Genomic DNA, 22,601 nt, shown 5'->3' on the forward strand with positions numbered 1-22,601 from the left:
CTCCGAAACTCCAAACAGACATGGTGTGACGTACATGAAAGTTTTCACAAACACATGAAAAATACAAGTCAGAAACCCCAGAAATTGAGTTTCGTTTGTATTTGCTGACATTGCCGGAAGAGGAGAACAGAAATGCACAGAGCAGCCAGAGAGAAATGGTCCAACAGCCTCCAGGCAGCTTTCCTTAGGATTTAGAAACAGCTGAATGGGCTTTTGTTACTAAGGCAGTTCAGGCTTTAGGATCACGGGACTCAAACCTGTAACCCTCTGCCGCAGCAGCAGATCAGTGTACAACCATTACAAGTTTGGGGGGGGGGGGGGGGATGGAATACCACCCCCGACACCCATACGGACTCACTAACTTTGGGTACGGTGACCCTCTAAATCCCGCTTTGGCCCAGGGCAGCAAAAATGGAGGAACAGGCTTCCTGAACAACGTCGTACTGATCAACAAATCAAAAGGGCAATGGAATGAAGGACTTTACATTCCGGCACCTGAAGACATGCATACGCCCAAATAAGTAACACAACAACAAACAATGGAAAAGGAACAAAGAAATGAGAGTTAAAGAAAAGGTCTGCAGCACCATATAGCCCAAATACAAACATTGTTTTGTTCGTTTTTCCCTCTTACGTCAAGAGCAGCTCGTAACATCTACATAAACGAGGCACCCCCCGAATCTCCTGCAATGCTTAAACTAACATACACCTGCATGACAGTTTAGACCGGATGGAGGAAGGAGCCGGTCAATGCGCACTTTGACCGATGGGCGCTTTGGGGTGCGTGCCGGTGACAAAAGCCAATCACACCTCATCAGGTCTCAGTAGAACGATTAAAAAAAAAACAAAGACTGTTGGGTAACATCCGACATGGCAAAGCCGCAGATGGCCACTCGTCACGAACTCTCGCATAGATCGCCGTGCAGTTATCATGACTCACAGCCGTACACCCACCCTGCTCACAAGTGCATTACACTAACACAATAATCACCCCCACAGCGCGAGGACGGCACGGACAAACATCCGCCTGGGACGCCATCGACAGCACAGCCACCGGAGAGGGGGCGGGATCACGGGCCAATCCACTTTCCTCAATGAAGTTGGGTAGCGGCCTCTGGGTAGCTGGAAAGAGGCAGAGTGGGGCGACCGGGAGGAAGCAGGCTGACAGTGAGAGATCACCGAGACCACAGCAGCGCAGCACATGAAGCTCCTGCTCAAACCATTTGTCTCTCCCCTTCCCCCCTTTTCTAATTAAGATTTGTATCCCCAGTAAATCCCAGGGCCTGGTTTCCAAGGATATGCTTAATAGCTTGTTTAAACTGGTCGTGTTGACGGATGCTTCTGGCAAATAATCTTGTGTCAAATAAATTATATTTCGTGTTTTTAAAAATTAAAAAAAATATATATATAAAATCACGGCGGCAACTTTCTCAAATATAATTTGTCAGATTTATTGTCGTTTCAGCAAAGTTTGCTCATTTAAAAATTACCGTAACTTTTCCCATTTCCCCCAGTAACGCTGGAACTGAAGAACAGCAGCACTGCTGGGAATTAATGGGGAAATGGGGCGGATTTCAGGACAGCAGCTGACTATTTATACGGGGGCCACAGGGGAAATTTCAATAATGCCCCTCCCACCGCATTTATTATTATTATTATTATTATTATTATTATAAAAAAAAAAAAAAAAAAAAAAAAAACATTTTTAAAATTCCCAGAGTGAATCTCTCAGTGAGTGACACTTGGTAAATAAGACAGATTTTGCATGTTTCTTAGAAATTCCAGATAAAGTGGACTTGTACAAGACCAAATGCTTCTTCATTTTGGATTATTTATGGGAAGTTTAATGCGCACATTCAGGACTGGCAGGTCGAATCCCTCCTCCACTGCAGTGTTTGCAGGTTCTCCGCGTGTCATAAACGTTCCTCCAAGTACTTCAGTTTCCTCCGGCCAATCAGAGACATACAGCTGGGCCAGGTGTTCTGTGCGGGGGCTCCTATGCCACATACTCCAGCCTGCGACCCCCGTCCACGGTAAAAGAAGGGAAGACAGAAGTTCAACATTAACCTTCTTTGGTATGGCATTGGTGAAATGAGAAATTATCTGATCTTTTCTGCTACGTCGGAGTGTTTTCAGTTGAGGTTTGTCAACTCAAATCAGAATACAGGCACAATATCACAGTTTGCCTTTAAACTGTGAACAGTCATGTTTTAATCCATTTCACATCCAACTCTTACTCCGATGTAGATTCGCAACATTTTTTGAGGGAAAAAGTTCCCCTTATTTTCAGAAAAGAAGCTTTTCAAAAGTGATTTCCCAAGATGACAAACTTCTCTGATAAATTGCAAAAAAAAGCCCTTTCAGCAGAACAGATGATCCTTTTTTTCCCATTTCAACTGAAACTGGTATTTTACATAAAGAAAGGCTAAGTTACAGGGGAATTATGAGCTCTTAGGAGGATTAAATATCACACACACACACACACACACACACACACACACACACACACACACACACACACACACACACAAAGACATATAGCTCAGCAACAAAAGTGTTTTAGGGTCTGACCCTAAAGGCCTCAGACGGCACCATCCGCAGTAAAGGTGCCCATGTTGGGGGTGACGCCGGTCGCTCAGATATACGGCACAGCGTTCCCACGGCCGGGAACGCCGAGCCCGACACGGCACTGTTTTTCACTCAGCGCCTCACATCTGATGCCACATACATCAGCCGGATCCGGACGGCTTTTACCACACGGAGCGCGGGTAACGCCACGGGCCCAAGGACACCCGCCGTCGGCCTCAGGAGATCTACGACTTTCCTGCGAGGAACACGGGGCGGCCGTGCGACCACGCCGTCACGCCCCCCCGCCACAGGGCACGGCAGCCTGGCTCACAGACCTTGAGCCTGCTGTCAGATCCCAGGACTGGCCTCTCCATCACGAGGGCCGACCCACCCCGGCAGGCCACAGAGTCACAGAGCCGTTTACCTTTGCTTACCCTCTCCTCCTATTCGGTCACTTAAACTAAAGGGGCCTCCATTTACCCCCCACCCACCCCCCCAGCGCAAATCTCTTCTGGAATTTATAGGGTTCAATGGATACCCAACTGTCCTTCCTTGGGACAGAAATGGTGATCAGGGCGCCCATTACTGCGACAGATGGATGGAGGTCCCTCATCCAACACGACAGTATGAAGGACACCCCCAGTAGGGCAGACCCACTCTTCTGAAAGCAACCCCCCCCAGTTCATCTCACTATGCAGCCCCTCACTGCCCTTATGATATAAGCCTGCCAGACCTCCGCTGCAGGCCGCCTGGCGAAGGCATCCAATCAGCACACGGATTCATTACCAAACATGAGACGGCGCGAGGAGTCAAGGCCGGACCAGCCATAGCTGCTCCAGAAGCACAGCGGCGGGGGCAGGCCCAGGAGCGGGCGGGCCGGGCACAGGAGCGGGCGGGCCGGGCACAGGAGCGGGCGGCCCGGGCACAGGAGCGGGCGGCCCGGGCACAGGAGCGGGCGGGCCGGGCACAGGAGCGGGCGGGCCGGGCACAGGAGCGGGCGGCCCGGGCACAGGAGAGGGCGGGCCGGGCACAGGAGCGGGCGGCCCGGGCACAGGAGCGGGCGGCCCGGGCACAGGAGTGGACTACAGAATACAGAGGTGGGTCCCAGCCGCTGTTGGGACAGCCTGGGTGAGGTGGGGGTGCCAGCTGAAATCTCCAAGCGTAACTCTTTGTCTTTCCTTTAGTCTGTCTTTGAATTAGACTGTATAAATGATGCAGGAATGTATCACAACACACCCAAGTATAGTACCTTGGGCCGACTCTGTTGAGAATTCTGTCAGCAGCAAAATATTGACACAAATGCAAGATAGAGCAAATATTGTGAATTTTGCAAACCTCTGTGGTGTTACAGTATGTAACACTACTAAGAGGGAACGTGACCAAATCATGCAGAGCTATAATAATAGTTATGAATCACTGGGGTTGGGGAGAAAGGTAGGGGTGAACTCACTGTATGCCACAGGAGCCTGCAGCTGCGGGTGCAGGAGGAGGGGGTCCGATCCCGTGGGGGCCACAGTCAGGGGCTCATCCGTGGCACCTGAACGCTGGATGGCAAGCTCCACCTCATCATCGGTCAGACCTGCGGAAGCAAGAGCAGCCCATGCTGAGAGGCTGTACACTCAACACGGCACACAGAACCCTAAAAAGGACATGAGAGGCTGTACACTCAACACGGCACACAGAACCCCAAAAAGGACATGAGAGGCTGTACACTCAACACGGCACACAGAACCCCAAAAAGGACATGAGAGGCTGTACACTCAACACGGCACAAAGAACCCCAAAAAGGACATGAGAGGTTGTACACTCAACACGGCACACAGAACCCCAAAAAGGACATGAGAGGCTGTACACTCAACACGGCACACAGAACCCCAAAAAGGACATGAGAGGCTGTACACTCAACACGGCACACAGAACCCCAAAAAGGACGAGAGGCTGTACACTCAACACGGCACACAGAACCCCAAAAAGGACATGAGAGGCTGTACACTCAACACGGCACACAGAACCCCAAAAAGGACATGAAAGGAAACACCAGAAAGGGCACAAGATGCTGTATACTCAATTAAACAATACATCCAACCAGCGTAAATTATGTATATTATTACAGAATATCCAACCATTTCCATAAACTGCTAATCCAACACAGAAGAGTGAAATGCACACACACACACACACACACACACACACACACACACACACACACACACACAGTCTGATGCCTCTAAATTATTTACTATCAAAACTTCTTGTCTCCACCCCAGAGACCTGCATCTCCCAGCTGAGATTCTTACAAAACATGGGACACAGAAAAACATTATTTAAATTTCTTCATTGCAATGTAAATTAATTACATAATGTTGCAAATGCAAATATAATTTAATCTTAAGATGTTTTATTTAATGATCCGGGTTATGATTATATTGCACAGAGCTTCATGATGAAAGAATGGGAAAAAATAGGTTTAAAAAATGTAAAAAGTTTATTCATTATAGATGTGGGCTTTTAGCCAGACGCATCACAGAGCTTCGTCTTGGAGAGAGAAAACAGACAGACGCACGCACGCACACACACACACAGACACACAGACAGACAGAGACACACACACACACACAGACAGACAGACAGAGACACACACACACACACACACACAGACAGACAGACAGACAGACAGAGACACACACACACAGAGACACACACACACACACACACACAGACACACACACACACACACAGACAGACAGACAGACAGACACACACACAGACACACACACACACAGACACTCTGTAGCAGCAGCACATTACAGGGATCTGAATGAAACTCTTTCTAATGTTAAGGAATGTGGCCAAAGGCCCCCAACCCAGCCCCTCCACAGGCAGACAAATACAAATAGGTTGACGTGCCGTTTCCCCCCGCAGGAGAGGAGACTCTCATCTTTGTGGAAGATGGTGGCACAGGAGGTAATGCTCTCGTTCGGCAACTGGGGGGTTGCAGGTTCGAGCTCTGGTTCCTCCTGACCCCATCAAAGTGTCCTTGAGCAAGACACTGAACCCCAAATTGCTCCCGGTGAGCAGGTTGGCACCTTGCATGGCAGCCTCCGCCACCGGTGTGTGAATGAGTGTGTGGATGGGTGAATGTGAGGCATGAATTGTAAAACGCTTTGAGTACTCGTAGGAGTAGAAAAGCGCTATAATAAATGCAGTCCATTTACTCATGGTTGCTGTTGAGAGTGCTACAGCGAAGTACAGACAAAAAGTGGTGGGGGGGGGGCAGAGCAGCCTATGGAGCAAGGCACATGCAGAGAGGCCGGCGATGGAAAGGTGAGCCCCCCCCAAGCGCTCCCCGAAAGCCACAGCGCTAAAGCTGCACTTAAGCGAAGGAAAACTTAACATGTATAATCAGATTGGAAGGGAGACGCCTTAAGCAGCAACACACAAAGTTCACGAGCATCACAGCAATATGATTACGGCAAAATGGCTGCAAGTGTAAAGTTCATTCTAACGGAACTTCGTATCGCACAAAGCGGCAGATAGTGCTGCCAAGTCAGCGTGCATGGGGTCCGGTGCCGGTGGCCCACAGAACTCGGACAGGCGGCCGATGAAAGACGGCAGATGTTACAGAAAAATAAAAACAAGCCAAACAACCATCGCTCCTTCGCATTTAAAAAAAACAAGAACCTTACACAATATTTTGCCCCGATAATAAGGTACCATCTTTATTTACTTGTTCTGCGGAGAACAAGTCATGCCTTCAAATTTTATTTTATCATTATTAATTTTGTTTTTAGATTACAAAGCTGGGGTGAAGCAGAGCCTTACATGGCAGGTTAAAAGGACAGCAAAAGTGAGAGGTGAGATTTATGAGCACGTCCAAAAGCAGCGGGATCGCCCATTCTAACCCTCACTCTGGATTGGTCTGTGCAAAAATGACTTTTTTTTTTTAAAAAGAGACATAAATTGCATCTAATGACGACACCGTTAAAAAAAAAGAACAATAATGGAGAGCTATTCTGTATTTCATTATGCTGCGTTATTTGCCACACCTGATACACGCATAACGCCTGTTTATGAGTCACTGCATTAGGCAGAGCTCGGCGGAGACGTTTGCGGTGACCTTGCCATTCTCATCGGGGCATGAAATTACAGCGCCACCTTGATATTACAGCTATAAATACTGTAAACTGCATATCTGGCCCACGCTTCCCATTGTCTTTCAGCATAAACCCGATGGGTATTTATTTAACGGAAAACCCATCGCGAGGCGCGGGATTTACCGCTCTATTTTCCGTGCCGTTCGTTTGTTTATTTATTTATTTTTAAAAATAAGGCCGTGAGGCAACGGCACCTTCCGAATGGGGGGGGGGGGGCAGGGAGGGCATTTCTCCGATTTGGGGGGCTGTCGAACCTTACGGGGTTATCAACAAGCGGCGGGCGACAACCAACAACAGCCTCAGACAGGCAATTAAGAAATTGCTCAGTGAAAATGTTCGGGCCGTTAAAAGACGGCCCCTGTTTTATCACGCCGCCGAGGCAGAATTATTAAGCTGCCCTTGGGTGAAGATTACTGACATTTTGAATATGAGATCAAAATAAATAAATAAAGAGGAGGAGGTCGCGGGCACGCGAGGTCGACGGGTCCGGTGGGGGCGGCGAGGCGATGCTGACTGCTTCCTCAGACCGGGGGGGCCCTACAGACCGCCATGGCCACCATGCCCGCGACTGACAGCAGCGACCGTGGTCACAGCTTATTCATTTATGTATTGAAATTCACCCCCACCCCACCCTTCAGCACCCACTTCATCGCCTCGTGCTCATGGCCCGGGTCCTAACTAGGTGGCACCATGGAGAAAATTACGACCACATCAATCGCTTCCCCTACAGGCTTTGGTCCTGGTAGGTAAGGTGGGCTTGGGGGGGTCAATCTCAATGCAGGTTCTGGGGGCAAGCACCTGTTACAGGCTACGCTCTTCCACTGTGTTCGTGATGTTAATGTGTCTCGCAGCCACAGCACCGAACACAGTACCGAACACAGTACCGAACACAGTTACTCTTGTTACACACTTTTGGAGACGAGAATAGTGAGCAGGCGACCAATCTGAAGCACCACTCGTACTCTGTACACATGGGAAGGGCTCCTGCCTGCCCCCTAGGGGTCAGGTCACACGACAGCCTTACGGTCACGGGGCCCACGGCACTAACCTCTGACCTCGATAAGTCCTTCCTGCTTTCATTGGCGTTATTTTCAGAGCAAGGACAGCTCTTAAGAGAGCTAGCCAGCTTTAAAAAACAGCAGAAATAGGAAATAAAATTCATAAATAGATGGAAACAGGAGGTGAGGAGAAGCTGAACACATTTGCCGGGAACTGCAGGGACTCCACCTAACGGCCTCTTTAAAAACAAATTTAAAAAAAGAGAGGGGAAAAAAAACACAGCATCACGAAGCCTTCCTCTTTCACTACAGATTAAAGCGTAAATGTGCAAGTAAATAATATGAAGAGGTGAGATTACTGTGTAAAGAATCCGCAACATGCAATCAAAGCACGGCCTACTCCCCCCCCCCCCCCCCCCATCTGCTGTCCAGCGGCGGCTCGGCCAGCCGGAGGAATCTCATTTAAATTCCACTCTGCCAGGAGATGGTATTGTTTCATTTTATGTGAGCTTTGACATTTCTGGCAGTTAATACGCAGTGAAATCGGGGAGTATTTACATAAATATGACATTAAACTGGATTAGGAATTAGGACGGACATATATTTGCACGCCGCATCCTGACGGGCAGGCAGGGGGAGGTATGAGCCTTCACATTTGGGGGGTGGGGGGCATGCAAGGGTCACAGGGTCAGGGTGAGGAATTATGGGTAAATTCAGAGGCAGGACAGACATGCCTGTCGGTGCAATGCTCGCATGTCACCTTTGAGGAATAGGGCTGCTTTACCTGCACAGGCTGACAGGAAGTGACATCATGCACAGTGACGTGTCATTTCCTATTATCTTATACATTTTCCCTTCCCTTAGCAGGTGCTTGTACCTGCTGCACCCTCCAAAACGCTCAATGCGGCGCTTTGCACGTAACCTGCCAACCAGGAGATGCGACCAAGCGCACAGTAAGGGGTGCGCCCTGTAAAAACGAAACGATGACTCACAATTTAAAGAAAATGGGTTCAAAAAAAGCAGAAAAGGCCAACAGACCCTGTGTTTTAAAAAGCCCCTGAATCACACTTCAGCTTGCCAAAGGAAAAGGTCACCATTTTGACGCAGTTCTGGGAAGCCGGTGTAAAAAGAACCGCTTTTCTGAGTAAAACAAAAACCATGTTTCAGAGCACCTTACCGGCATGGTAAACACAAACATCCACCATCGTGCTTCCTGTAAACACCAGCATTTCCGTCAGCCCACCCCCCACCCCGCCATCTTCCAACATCAACGTATGAGTGAAAATGTAAAAGGCGATAAAAGACTCTGTTTACGGTACATGTTTCCGCTTCATTAACACAGAGACCCGCCCTCAATCCACAATCCATGGAGCAAAAGCAACTGTATCGTGACTCGGGTCCAACGACAGCGGCACTGATTAGATGATCACATAAATGCCGCATAGCAAAGTCAGAATTTATCAGCATAAACTGGCAAGTTTTACATGTAATGCATAATTCACAAAAACATGCATAAATATGACATATTTTAAAGTCACACAGAGCGCACTAACTGCTGTTTGTGCAATATGAATCATTAGCATGAAATACGGCTATATTTAATTCTTATTACCCTGACCCAGGCCTAACCCTAACCCTAATTAATGGGCAATAGCAATAAACAGAGAAAATGAAAGGTCATGGTCATAATTATTAAGCTGCTATTTCTGCAACAGCATTTAGAGAACCTCTTTAATATGAAGCGTGCCAATCAAACAGAATTTTGGACCCGACGTCCATATATTCATAAAAAACAAAAAAACAAATTACATGAGAGACTTATTTGGAAGCGGAGGAATCGGATAAAAGAACACAAGCCACTTCTGGGGAGGGAAGTAAAGAAGAAAGTTTATTTCAAGTGAAATTGAGTATGTCAAAAAAATGCCAAGAGATGACTCAGCACACACCCTAAGATTACAGTCAACCCACCCCCCCCCCACCCCCCATCTCTAACATTGCACCACCTCATGCAACCCAAACCACATTTTAGCAGCAGCCTTGTGGGAGACACTGCGGCTCTACAGCTTCGCTCCACTGCAGCGGCATACGGACAAAGCTGGCTGCCCAATCATTAAAACCGAGGTCCCCCCCCCCCATGACGCCCAAAACAGACCCATCAGCCAGCTGGATGGAAACAAACAGAATAAAAAAATAAACATTTCAGACGGCTGATGTTCATCCCCTGCTGTGACCGAGGGCGACATTTAGCTTGCAGCTATATCAATACCTCACAGTACAAGGGCCGGTAATTAAAAGACCAGTGACCTGGAAAGGGTGCCCTCATTTGGGGGGGAGTGGGGGGAGCACGCTGTTCCAATAATAATAAAATAGGACACAGTAAAACACAATGGCGATATTAAGCTTTAGAACCTTCAAAACAACAGGCTCGCTCACCTTAAAGGAACACCTGTCTCACAGCACCACTACAATCACCCGACTGATCATGTGCGTCTCTGACCGAAAAAACGCCACAGCATGTCAGTGATTATTCAACATTCACATATGCTTTAGCAATGGTAAGTCTGAGGTCCCGGTGTCGCGAGGCCGCGACTCACCGTTGGTTTTCCACCTGAGGAAGTCTAACCATGTACAGGGCCAATAATTTTCCACATAAAGGGAAAAACTGATCCTCAGTTATAAGACAGACTAAGCCCAGTGTTTCCCTTAAGTCAATGCACTGGGATCACAGGGCGATATTGAGGAGGAAGCGATCATCCTCTACATCACTCCCTCTCACGTTGTATTTCAATTAAGATCATTGTAAAAGCCACTGCAAAGTGTGGCTCACAGCGGGCAGCCTACGGGGGCAGCCTACGGGAGCAGCCTACGGGGGCAGCCTACGGGGGCAGCCTACGGGAGCAGCCTACGGGGGCAGCCTACGGGGGCAGCCTACGGGAGCAGCCTACGGGGGCAGCCTACGGGGGCAGCCTACGGGAGCAGCCTACGGGGGCAGCCTACGGGGGCAGCCTACGGGGGCAGCCTACGGGAGCAGCCTACGGGGGCAGCCTACGGGGGCAGCCTACGGGGGCAGCCTACGGGAGCAGCCTACGGGGGCAGCCTACGGGGGCAGCCTACGGGGGCAGCCTACGGGAGCAGCCTACGGGAGCAGCCTACGGGAGCAGCCTACGGGAGCAGCCTACGGGGGCAGCAAGAGGCAGGAGAGGACAATGAAGTCAGCAAAATGACAACACGTAGATGGAACGGAAGTCTGCCAACACCCCCAACCCCACAGTCAGCAAGGACCTTCAAACCATCAGCAACTACAAAAAGCCTTCATGTCAACTTTGACCCATCTCAGCTGAATGAGATCAATGACATTTACTGCTGACTCGAAACACAAAAGTCCTTCCCAACACCAGGGTTTTTAACCCCCCCCCCCCCCCCCCCAACCCCTTCAAAGCTCCTCATCGCCTTTTATCTGCCTTCCATCGTACGCCGGCAGCTGAAAGCCCTAAAGACTCACGTGGATGCATTGAAGTGTGCCTCTATATGAACACCCCAGCATCAAACAGGACTGTCCCCAAACTCATGCACAGTACACCGTCATTAATGTATCGTGCTCCATCGGTTAGTAAACACCATACTTCCTATTACCATAAGTTACCTGCCCCCCTCCCCATGCTTTCAAGCTACCTTCCAACGTCACACGTCACGTTTCACCCCCCTACTTCACAGCCTGCACACTGTTGACCATGCCTGTGGAGATCCACCCCGCAAACACTCCAACACAGTGTAAGCTGCCCTCAAGGTGACCAAATCCGTCCATTTTTTACAAACCTGCATCTCCAACAACCTCAAAGGGGATGAGAGTGGCCACCACAAGCATGCAATACTTAATATCAACTTTAAAAAAGAAGAAAAGAAAAAAACTTCACAACTCATTCTATTAGAATTAAGGCCATCGATCACAGCAAATTCATCCTCCTCTGCGATCTCATTTGGAATTACATCCCACAGATGCAGTTACGTAATGTGTGAATGACCTTCTCTGAAATCAGCCCCTCCCACAATAATGCGCAGGGCTCTATGGTAAGGAAGCAGCCAGTCCACCAACCCCCCCCGGAGCACCGTGTATTCCAAGGATCTCTAGTGCTGGGTTACCTCAGAGGATGGAATGACGTTACACCCAAGTTAGCAGTCAGAAAGCCATTACATAAAACTTTATATGAGCCAGATAACTTGTTGGATTTAAGGTAGCCCTGTTTAAATGGCCTTTATCTTCCTACACTTACATTTAACCCAGACTACCTTAAATCTGACAGGTTATCCAGCTAAGCAAAAGATCCTGCTTACTGAAACCCCAGTTCTAGTTAAATTCATTATTAGCTATTGTTAACAATACCAGTTGATGATGCATTACGCAGTATTTTGCGCATACAAACACTGTAGCAACACGCCAACAGATAACGGTTGGACAGTATTGTGTGTGTGACCGATAACATGGGGCGGAAATAAGACGCAAGGTTCAATAAGCAGTATATCACTACAGCTTTCACTTTGGCCAATAAACAGCGAAGCCATCTTGAATTCCGAAGTTAGGGGTGAAGAGGTTCCTTTGACTTTCCGAATCCAACCCCAGGGGGCCAAAATAGCAGAAATTTCAGAGTAAGAACCGGGAATTTAAAACGTCCGAGTTCAAATGGAACGCAGCAGGGATACTGGAGTGAGCTCATTTCAACCAGAACCGATTAGCATTTGAACAGCATCTTTCTTAGAGATGTTTGTGGTCAATAAAAAAAAAAAGCAAAGAACCCCAAATCTGCTCTGTAGTCCCCTAATCCACCGACCAATCATTACAAATTCAACACTGACTAAACCGTTCATTCATTCATTTTTAACTGAGGCATAACCAGAAATGGTACTAGATGATTGTCCATCCTTCAGAACACCTGGCATGACATTTAACAGCCAAATGAGCTGTATTTACCTTGAGCAGGACCCAAAGACACCCAGGCCAGACTCTACATACACTGGGCAGATAAATCAGACTGATTCCAGGTCTGCCAGGTTCTGGGAGACGTCATTCACGCTAGGAGCAAGAAGGGCTCAGCCCACACTGTAGACACACATTCCTCAGTTAATCACCTGTGACAACACAGAACGAAGGGCTGGTTAATGCACTGGATCTGTAAAAGGATGGACGAACAGGGCCGAAGGGGGATTTCTGCTGCATCTTAGAACCAGACTCAACCTTGATATTACATACAAACGTAAACAATGAAAAACAAATCAATACAAATTCCAGATTAATACCAAAATGAATCTTTGTGTTCTCACACCCCATATATATGCACTGCAGATTAAAAAAAAAATTGGTATAAATTTCTGCCCAATTCAAGATGCAGACCAAAAAAAACCCCTATGAACTAGCAGCAGACTACTGCAGCGCCGATATCACCAGCCAGTGGTTTATGTACATTAATTAAACCCAAACAGAAACAAACAGTTTGAAACAAGATGTTCAATTTGCCAGGAAGCCCCCCTCCTTGGGAGGAGAGAAGGGGCTGATGCTGCCTTGGATGGAAGCCAGGTTTAAAATGCAAAATAATGAAGCGAAACCAAGCTAATGTGTCGTTTGAAACGTATAATTGTGACATTTCGCTAATCTCCGATTTATAAAAGCACCCCACTAAAAAGACTTAGACAAATACACAAAACCCACGAGGGAACGGCGGAACAGGAATTTAGACTGCAGCAAAAAGTGGATTTGCAACTTCTGTTTTTTGCAGGCCCTGAACAAAAGGAAAAGTAGATGTGTGTCAGGGAGACTCACTAATTGCAGAGTTGTACCTGGAGTCATTATCTTGCATAAAAGATGCTTTTATCTGAAGGAACATGAAATCCGACACTTGTTCATGCTGTTTAAGGGTTTACTCAGGGTTACATCCTTGTTTGATTCAACCTCTGGAACCAGTAGGCTGCTGGTTATTAGCTAGAAGCCCACTAGAGGGTCCGGTTTACACCACACACACACAGAATCTCACTTACAAGCTCTAAATACATACTGTGGCCACACTGAGCACTTCAGGACTGATGGAGACCCCCATCTTAATGTGGTCGGGCACACTGAGCACTTCAGGACTGATGGAGACCCCCATCTTAATGTGGTCGGGCACACTGAGCACTTCAGGACTGATGGAGACCCCCACCTTAATGTGGTCGGGCACACTGAGCACTTCAGGACTGATGGAGACCCCCATTTTAATGTGGTCGGGCACACTGAGCACTTCAGGACTGATGGAGACCCCCACCTTAATGTGGTCGGGCACACTGAGCACTTCAGGACTGATGGAGACCCCCACCTTAATGTGGTCGGGCACACTGAGCACTTCAGGGCTGATGGAGACCCCCACCTTAATGTGGTCGGGCACACTGAGCACTTCAGGGCTGATGGAGACCCCCACCTTAATGTGGTCGGGCACACTGAGCACTTCAGGGCTGATGGAGACCCCCACCTTAATGTGGTCGGGCACATTGAGCACTTCAGGGCTGATGGAGACCCCCACCTTAATGTGGTCGGCCACACTGAGCACTTCAGGGCTGATGGAGACCCCCACCTTAATGTGGTCGGCCACACTGAGCACTTCAGGGCTGATGGAGACCCCCACCTTAATGTGGTCGGGCACACTGAGCACTTCAGGACTGATGGAGACCCCCATTTTAATGTGGTCGGGCACACTGAGCACTTCAGGACTGATGGAGACCCCCACCTTAATGTGGTCGGGCACACTGAGCACTTCAGGGCTGATGGAGACCCCCACCTTAATGTGGTCGGGCACACTGAGCACTTCAGGGCTGATGGAGACCCCCACCTTAATGTGGTCGGGCACATTGAGCACTTCAGGGCTGATGGAGACCCCCACCTTAATGAGGTCAGCCACACTGAGCACTTCAGGGCTGATGGAGACCCCCACCTTAATGTGGTCGGCCACACTGAGCACTTCAGGGCTGATGGAGACCCCCACCTTAATGTGGTCGGGCACACTGAGCACTTCAGGGCTGATGGAGACCCCCACCTTAATGTGGTCGGGCACACTGAGCACTTCAGGACTGATGGAGACCCCCACCTTAATGTGGTCGGGCACACTGAGCACATCAGGGCTGATGGAGACCCCCACCTTAATGTGGTCGGGCACACTGAGCACTTCAGGACTGATGGAGACCCCCATTTTAATGTGGTCGGGCACACTGAGCACTTCAGGACTGATGGAGACCCCCACCTTAATGAGGTCAGCCACACTGAGCACGTCAGGGCTGATGGAGACCCCCAGCTTAAAGAGGCGATACTGAGGGACAGTTTGGAGGGAGCAACAAAACAAATAAGAAGAGTGACCTTTCCCCTCCCCCCCAAACCCAGAAGAGCACCCTCATCAGAAATGTCCAAAGCGGGTCCTCAAAATTAGGATGGTGGCAAAATCAAGCAAAGGTTGTAAAACGCTACTAGACAACACAATCGACAATCCACTGAAAGGCAGGGCTGTCAATATTCATTTTCTGTAACCCAGAAATAAACACCCCAGCCAGAGGGCCAATTCTCCACTGAACTCAAAAATGAGACCCCCCTCCCCTCCCCAAACTAGACAGGTCAGGTCACCTAAACCTTTCACCCTTGACTTTGGACTGCATTTCTATGGTGGTTAGCCAAAGGTCCTGCTTACTTGCATGCCTATTCAGGCATCGCCCTCTCCCTACCACTCAGGCACCCGTCGATCCGCAGCACTAAACTTCGACCTTAAAAGACCATCGGCTTTGGATAAGAATGCAGATGAAAAATAATAAAAGAAAAGGCTATTACCGACTGTGCAGTCCTGCACTCAAGAAGGCGATAACCCAGGAAGCCTTGTTAAGATGACTGTTTCGTCATCAAAAGGATGAAGCTGCAATAGGTCTCCCACACACAGTCAAATTTTTCCTGCTGATTTTGTGGGCGGGGCTCCTCCTGGCCACTCCCACCACGACGAAAAGCTGCTCACCTTTCTTCTTCAGGAAGGCTTTCCTGGTGCTCAGCGGACTCTGCCGGACTTTTTGGTTCAGTAGAAACTTCACAGCCGTCGCGACCTGTGAAAACCGAAGGGGGGGGGGGGGGGGGCATTCATGTATATCATTCCCCAAAGATACCTCTGAAGTGGAAACAATTTATGGGAAAACCAGGGACCAAAGAAAGGGTCTTTTTCCGAATATCGAGTGCACTCAACCTTCATCAAAATTAAAATAAATGGTGATGGTGGGGAGTGGGGAGTCCCTGAACACAGGCCGGGGGGCGCCTCCTCCTGAGCACACTTCAGTGCAGCCTGCCGTTAATCGCTTCCCCAATTGGACAAGCGAGTTGCAGAAAAAGTCGCAGCCAGCCGTGGGAGAGCGGCGTGCCTCACCCCTTTCCTGACAAAGCTACCAAATGAGTCGGCCCGAATCAGCCATTATAGAATTAGCCCATCGGGCTTTCCTGAACAAATGGAGTCTGGACTTTAATTTGCTATTACCCTCCTTAAGATAAATTCTCCACCTAAAGTGAGTGGAGAGAGAAAAATCTATACTTAATGCGAAAGTGCTCATCTGTATCTAATATCTGAAGAATACTCAGCTTAAAAAGTTCCCTAATTCCTCCCCTTAAATATATGCCGTGATCAAATCATAAAACCTGAACGCTGTAATGATTTTAAAAGTTAATGCACTAGAAAATTAAATAGCACCTGAATACCTGTAAGTTGTGAGTGCCCGGCAGCCATCGATTTGGGGGGGGGGGGGGAGAGACACCTTAATCTGCCACTTCACTGTGCTTCAAGATAAGAAAAAAAAATAAGCAGCCTTTCCTTAACGGCACTCACTGCACACATGAAGTTGTGCTTCAGCAAAAAAGCCAAAGGCACATAAAAGAGGAAATGGGGGTATGGGGGTATGGGTCAGCCCGCGGCAGAGAGGGGGCACAAGCTCACCTGAAATTCCTGTGACCCCTTCCAAAAGCCAATTACCGCCCTTTTGTTAAGTGATGCTAAAGGGACAGAAGGTCGTCCAGGGGGTAATCTATTCCAGGGGAAGCGGCACATGCACTTCGGAGAGGGAATAACAGACAGCAGCCGTTTACCGTCATTTCGCTTTTTGTTTTTATATCGGGGTAAAGACACCACAATGCATTGTTTAAGATATGTCAAGGTCGTGCAGGGCGGCCATATAAGGAGCCAGGATGCTAGATACTATCAATACAGTGCAATACTGGGAGCAGACTGCGGCTCAGAGTGGTACCACTCCATGCCCCCACCCAGAAGCTCAGAGGGTGAAATTCCGTGGCTGATAGAGTGATGCTGCTGTCGGGACCCCAATCGTACCGGTGCGCTGGGTACTGGTCGAGCCTGCGCCGCCATTCCCATGCCTGCTCTCACCTGTCTGTGTCACTCACACAGAGCAAGACGGGACAGGCAGCGAGACAGTTTCCCCACAGGGATGAATAAAATATCACAGTTCTATTCCACCTTTCCTAAGCGGCAGAGGCCACCATGCCAACGGAAGTCTGTCTCTCCACCGTGATCTCGGAAGGTTCCAGTGTTTCCATGACATTACCACGACCTTTCGAGCTCACGAGGGTTACACAAGGGGTGTGGAGATTCCTGCATCTCGATATGCTGAGGGCTTATTAAAGGCAGTCACCTGGAACTGCCGTTGTGACAAGCCGATTAAAGCGGCGGCGCGACACAACCCCCGACGGACGACTGCACAGCAAAGTTACCGTAAAAAAAAGAAAAAAAAAAAAAAGAAAAAAAAAGAATTCCCCCCCACTCGAGCTTTGATAATAGGATGATTCAAGTACTGCTTTGAGGGGTTTTCAATGAAATACAGTCCTTCTGCTGATTCACTGTCTGAATAAACAAATTAGCAAGCGAGAAGATGCCAGGAAAACTACTATTTTTTTTTTTTAAACCAGGCAGATCGAAAGGCAAATAAACTGATATTCAGTAACAGACATTCATGTCAAATATCTGGAAAAATGCGTCAGTAAGTCGTGGCGGCGAGGTCTAAAAAGGATGGAGAAATATCAGTAAAAAATATAAAACTGAGCTCACAAAACGTGATTTGACAGCATTCAGAATATTAAAGCACAACACGCAGATGTCTGTCCATCTATAGCACAGCACACTTGTGGTTGATCAGTAGTAAAGAAAGAGTTTGATTGTTTTATCTGCAGTTCGGAGGAATACATCCTTGACCAACTAACATGAAAAGTCAAAAGAAGAAAACATTTCTGAGCCCTCCAAACGCATGCAGCTTTTTGGTTTAAGATGACCTCATTCCTTCTGATGACACAAGTCTGGCCCGATGTGGTTTGCGAAAACAGTTTTCAGGTAAATACACGGTTTCTGTATGATACTGTTACACATCAGGTTTCAGGTTTTTACTTTAAACCCAAAATCGATGGTGACGCAGGACACATTCATTACCGCTTCAGCAATGACGCAGAGCAGGTTACAGCAATGACAGGTTACAGCTGATGCACAAATGGGACGGGATCATTTTTAAAAAGGTGCTTTTCGAAGGAACCAATGACTTGTCAAATGTCTAGAATTTAAACAGACAGACGCTGCGTAAGACAGATACTACAGGGACGACTAGAGTCTGGGGTTCTCATGCTCACCCACTTAGTGAGCCGAGCCCAGCAGCAAGTAGATGGGTCCCAGTAACCAGGTGCACGGCCATTTGCAGGAAAGGGCCACGTCTTTTCTTCTAGGGGAATGGTGTTTGGGGGGGGGGGGGTATTTCGGATAAGTTTTACCCAGACACCTCAATCAATTATAACCGCATTGTGCAGATTTTAGCCTCGTCTCCTTATTGGTGCACATATCGTGGCCGTGAAGGTGCGAGCCTTGCACAAGCATGTGCCCACATAAGTGTACGAGTGGTATGCCTCACCTTTATAGTACGGGTCACTGTCTAACCTCCATTTCAACATCGGTGTGGACGAGGGAGCCCCCCCCATGCCGTGGCCTACAGGCACCGATCAGGCGTCCCGTCGGCCTCTAATGCTTCTTGTAAGGCCAGAGTTGCTAATGCATCGTTTTAACTGATAATCTTTACAAACGAGATGAGAGGCCCAGTGTTAGCTACAACCGAAAAGCGCAGGAGGCCGGATAGCGGGGAAGAGCACCGCAGACCTGGGGGTCGCCATGGGGGCCAGGCATCGCACCCCACAGCAGCACCATTATCATATCTGAATCGCACTCCAATTTAAGGGTGCACTTAAACAACAGAATACACACAGAATTGAGGGGGGGGGGGGTTAATTTAGTTTTTTTTTTTTTTATGGAAGATGCATTGATGACATTACATGCTTCTATATTATCTTTCCTCATGTGGGAGATGCTCGCTCTTAAACGCTCAGTGTTACATTCTCATTTATTATATTCGCCGGGCCTGAGAGGCCTGCAGACGTCCTCTTAGCCCCTCAAACGAACAGTTTGTCTAAGCTAATAATTACTATGGCGAGGGGGGCCGCAGGAGACACGCAGAAACACTCAAATCATGGCGAAATAAAACGATCTGACGTAATGGAAAACACATTATTGGAAACCATGAGGATTCCCCGCCCAGCAGATTTTACTACTTAAAGCCGGTAAACGTGGTTAATACTGAAAGAGGACATATTTAAAACAAATTTCAAACAGTAAAATATGAAAGGGACGTTCGGAACCGGCACTACAAGCTCCACACATAAAAAAGGGGCGGGGGGTTGCAGGCTGGGGAAGGAAACCCAGAGTTTGACTGGTTTTATGATTTTTTTGGGTCAACGTGAATCATTTAGCCGCGGGAAAGACGGAACAAACCGTTCATTTAGACTCATAAAAGTATAAAAGTAGTTGAGCTCCAATAAGTAAAAAGCTGGGGAGGATGGCGGTGAGTTCAGCAGGCGTTCCCAGATCAGACAGGCCTGTTTGGACAGGACCCTTAATCACCCTGCCCCCGGCTGGCCTCTGCTATTACTGCAGCATCACAGGAGGCCACAGACAGGGCGCTGGGTTAAGGAGGGCAGAAGAGAGGACTCGGGATAAGGAGCGATCAGGAGCGAATGCGGGACCGCCAGACTCTGTGTGAATCAATTCATTTCCAAGAGCTCTGTACATTTGTGGAAGAGCATCACTGATGTAATAAAGGGACTTACAGACACGAGGAATCACGTTAAGCCGGTCTCAGGTTCCTGTCAAACAACGGCTTAGAGGAGGTGGGGCCAGAAAGAGGGGAAAGCAGGAGAAAAAATGAAGCTCTATTTTAATTAGCCGCTCGGCAAGTGATTTGATAAGAGGACCAGTGGCAGTGGATGGACTGAAGCCCAACGGGCGTCCGAGGAGACGGGCTGAAGCCAGCATGCGGCTCTCATGTAATTAGACGGTTCCTTCCCAACCCCCAACAGTTTGATATACTGAATGGTGTTTTTAATCTTTTAAAACATACGTCTTTAAATGCCTTTATAATCATGACACCTCCTCTGCTTAAAAGGAAATTTAGCCGAGCGGAGATGCCTCTCCAGGCCGGCGGCCAGTCAGAGCGAGAGGCAGAGACTCTGCTAGCCTTTCAGAGCAGCTTATGTCGTTCAGTAACCCAAAAATAAAAATCTCACAAACACAGGACGGCCAACTCCGGAGGGTAAGTCACTTACATTACCACAAAAAGAAACCACACTTTAAAAGTTAACATACCATTTACTGAACTTCATTCCAGCACTTTCTCTCCTAGAGGCAGTGTCAAAATTCAGAAGGAGCTCATTTGCCCACCCCCCCCAAGCTATTTACTTGGTCAAAATCAGTATCTGGACAGGAAGTCCTGCCCACCTGAGATCTACAGCAGATCGCCGGGGGAGGGGGCTCCAGCCCCAGACCCTGCAGCCCCACTACACAGACACCAGCGTCTCAAGCCAGACCAGACAGAACCCAGACTTCAGGACTGGTGCTGCTGCACATCTACAGCTGCTCCTCAGGGTGCCAAAGAGCCCCCAGTCCGTCAGTATGGCGGAAAGCTAAGATCGCAGCAATCTGGGATTCCAGTGCGGCCCCCCCACAGCCGACAGCAGCACGGCCGCGATCAGGCCACGTTAGAGTCCGCGCAGCGACACTTTCGTGCCGTGACCTTCCAGTACAGGAGTGGGGGGGGGGGGGGGTATCTTTCACTCCCCAGCCACACTTTGAAATGAAAGGTCAAAAAGAACACTGGGGGGGGGGAATCTCCACTGGAGGTTCACTAAGGTTTATAAATAGCAGCAGTTGATGTGTTTGTGACAGAGCTAACTGCCTCCCCCACCTCCCACTCAGAACAAGAGAGACAGCTGTGACCATGCATTACACAACTTTACATGGGGTTTGAAAGGAAAAGAGTGAGAAACCAGGGCCTGCTTTAAGTCTGCGATGGACTGGGCACGTGAGCGAACGGTGCCTGGCTGTTAGACAGCCTTTATGGGACAGGAGGGGTAGGCGCCAAGATGGCAGCCCAGCCCACTTGCTCGTTACTGAAGGAAAATCATGTCGATATGGCCCTTTCTGGCACGTTAGAGCTGCCAGGGCACCCCGCTTCAAACGCCGCGCTGCGAATAGCTATTGTCAGCCCCCTGGCTTATTAGGAGGGCGATGGTTTCGCTCCTGATAAGGGCAGAGAAGGTCGATACCATATCGACAACTTGACACGATGAGAGGCCATTTGCATGCTGGTGTTAAAGCTCGCTCGGCGCACAGCTGCTTCCTGCCCTAAATACCTCTGGGAGGTCAAAGCGCCAGGGTACGGCCGGTGGGCCCTCCGCGTGCCCGCTGCCGGCAGTGGCATTCCCACGATCCGAGGTCCCAGTCCGCTATGCCACTTCCATGCCGCTCAGCTGACCTGGATGCAGCAAAGGCAGCACCGCCGGACCCGTTTAGGTCGGGTGTGGAGCCCCGCAGACTTTGCAGCAGCCACGGAGCCGGGAGGCAGGCGGGGGGGGCACCACCACGAGCCGCACCACTCCGTCTCTGCTAACATTCCCGCTCCAATCAGCGGCAATCCAGTAATGGATACTTCCTTCAGCCCCTCAACTGGTCAAAATGTTTTCATACAATAATTTAATTCAGAAACACTTTTACAAAGCCAGAGTAATCAATTTTAATTAGTTGATTTTTTTTTACCCCCCCTTCCAATCGCATAAAGCGTAATGTACTGCCATCGATCTCCTTTGTTCTTTAATGCAGTGCTGCTTTCCTGTAATTTGAAGCTTCTTTTATTTTTTTTCAAACTTTTACAGTCAATGATGACATTTGGTGACGGCGACTCACTCCGCTCTTGCCGCTGTGAACGGGGACAGACACATGGGCTGAGGCACCCACCCACCCACTCTCTCAATACAGTTGGGTTTCACCTGCATGTGGAAGAGCGCTGGGACACAATCATCCACAAGGGGGCTCTCTCACCAGAGCCCGTCACTAACACTACTGATGTCACTTGCAAAATTAAAGATGTCTGAATGGCTTAAACTTAAGTTTCACCCACTTACACTAAGATTTCTTTGCTCACCCAAAGGTACAACAGCAGCTGCCTGCATTCATAAGCACCACACTGCTCTACATAATGCTGTCATTGGGATCCCCCGGATTTCCATCTGGCCCTTATTTACAGGAAGGCCATCCACAATCTCAACAACGAAATGGTGTTAAGTATCATGACCAAGACAGCACTGGCACCAATTACTAATTACAGCACGGCACTCTGAACACGGGCCATTTAACACGACTCACCTGTGGCACGCACACCTGCAAATTTAAAAATAAGTAAGAAACACACAAACGGAAATTGGAAGATTACCAGGCGGATACACTACGGCCCACATCAGGCACTGCGGTGT

General features: G+C 48.8%; 2 protein-coding genes across 9 annotated transcripts in view; both read right to left on the minus strand.

Moving 5' to 3' along the window:
* Positions 1-22,601, minus strand: part of pex14 (peroxisomal biogenesis factor 14) — a 56,727-nt gene that overhangs the window by 16,933 nt on the left and 17,193 nt on the right. For 2 of the 3 annotated variants that reach the window (XM_049016395.1, XM_049016397.1), the window contains exons 3-4: positions 15,733-15,817; positions 4,019-4,147 (exon numbers count right to left, since the gene is read on the minus strand). In XM_049016395.1, coding sequence (XP_048872352.1) covers positions 4,019-4,147; positions 15,733-15,817 — 214 coding nt within the window. Of the gene's footprint in view, positions 1-4,018; positions 4,148-15,732; positions 15,818-20,439; positions 20,493-22,601 lie in introns of those variants that run through there. The other variant, XM_049016398.1, reaches the window with a different exon arrangement.
* Positions 13,045-14,933, minus strand: LOC125744512 (uncharacterized). Of its 6 annotated transcripts, none has more exons than XM_049016403.1 (3): positions 14,776-14,933; positions 14,368-14,622; positions 13,045-14,265 (listed from the first exon to the last, which is right to left on the minus strand). In XM_049016403.1, exons 1-3 carry the CDS (start codon positions 14,926-14,928, stop codon positions 13,753-13,755), a joined length of 921 nt encoding a protein of 306 aa, XP_048872360.1. In that variant the 5' UTR covers positions 14,929-14,933; the 3' UTR covers positions 13,045-13,752. The 6 variants fall into 6 exon arrangements, with proteins under 6 accessions (XP_048872360.1, XP_048872357.1, XP_048872361.1 ...); XM_049016400.1 differs by having other exon boundaries at positions 14,725-14,933; XM_049016404.1 differs by having other exon boundaries at positions 14,521-14,933.

Source organism: Brienomyrus brachyistius, chromosome 6 (genome assembly GCF_023856365.1).
Source record: "Brienomyrus brachyistius isolate T26 chromosome 6, BBRACH_0.4, whole genome shotgun sequence".
In the NCBI taxonomy this organism is placed as follows: domain Eukaryota; kingdom Metazoa; phylum Chordata; class Actinopteri; order Osteoglossiformes; family Mormyridae; genus Brienomyrus; species Brienomyrus brachyistius.

Excerpts from the sequence above, each read along its gene's own strand:
- LOC125744512 (XM_049016399.1), bottom strand. The coding sequence starts at position 14,928 with ATGGGGGTCTCCATCAGTCCTGAAGTGCTCAGTGTGCCCGACCACATT. Across the intron at positions 14,266-14,367 it reads GTGTGCCCGACCACATTAAG|GTGGGGGTCTCCATCAGCCC; the intron begins GTGGGGGTCTCC and ends GACCACATTAAG.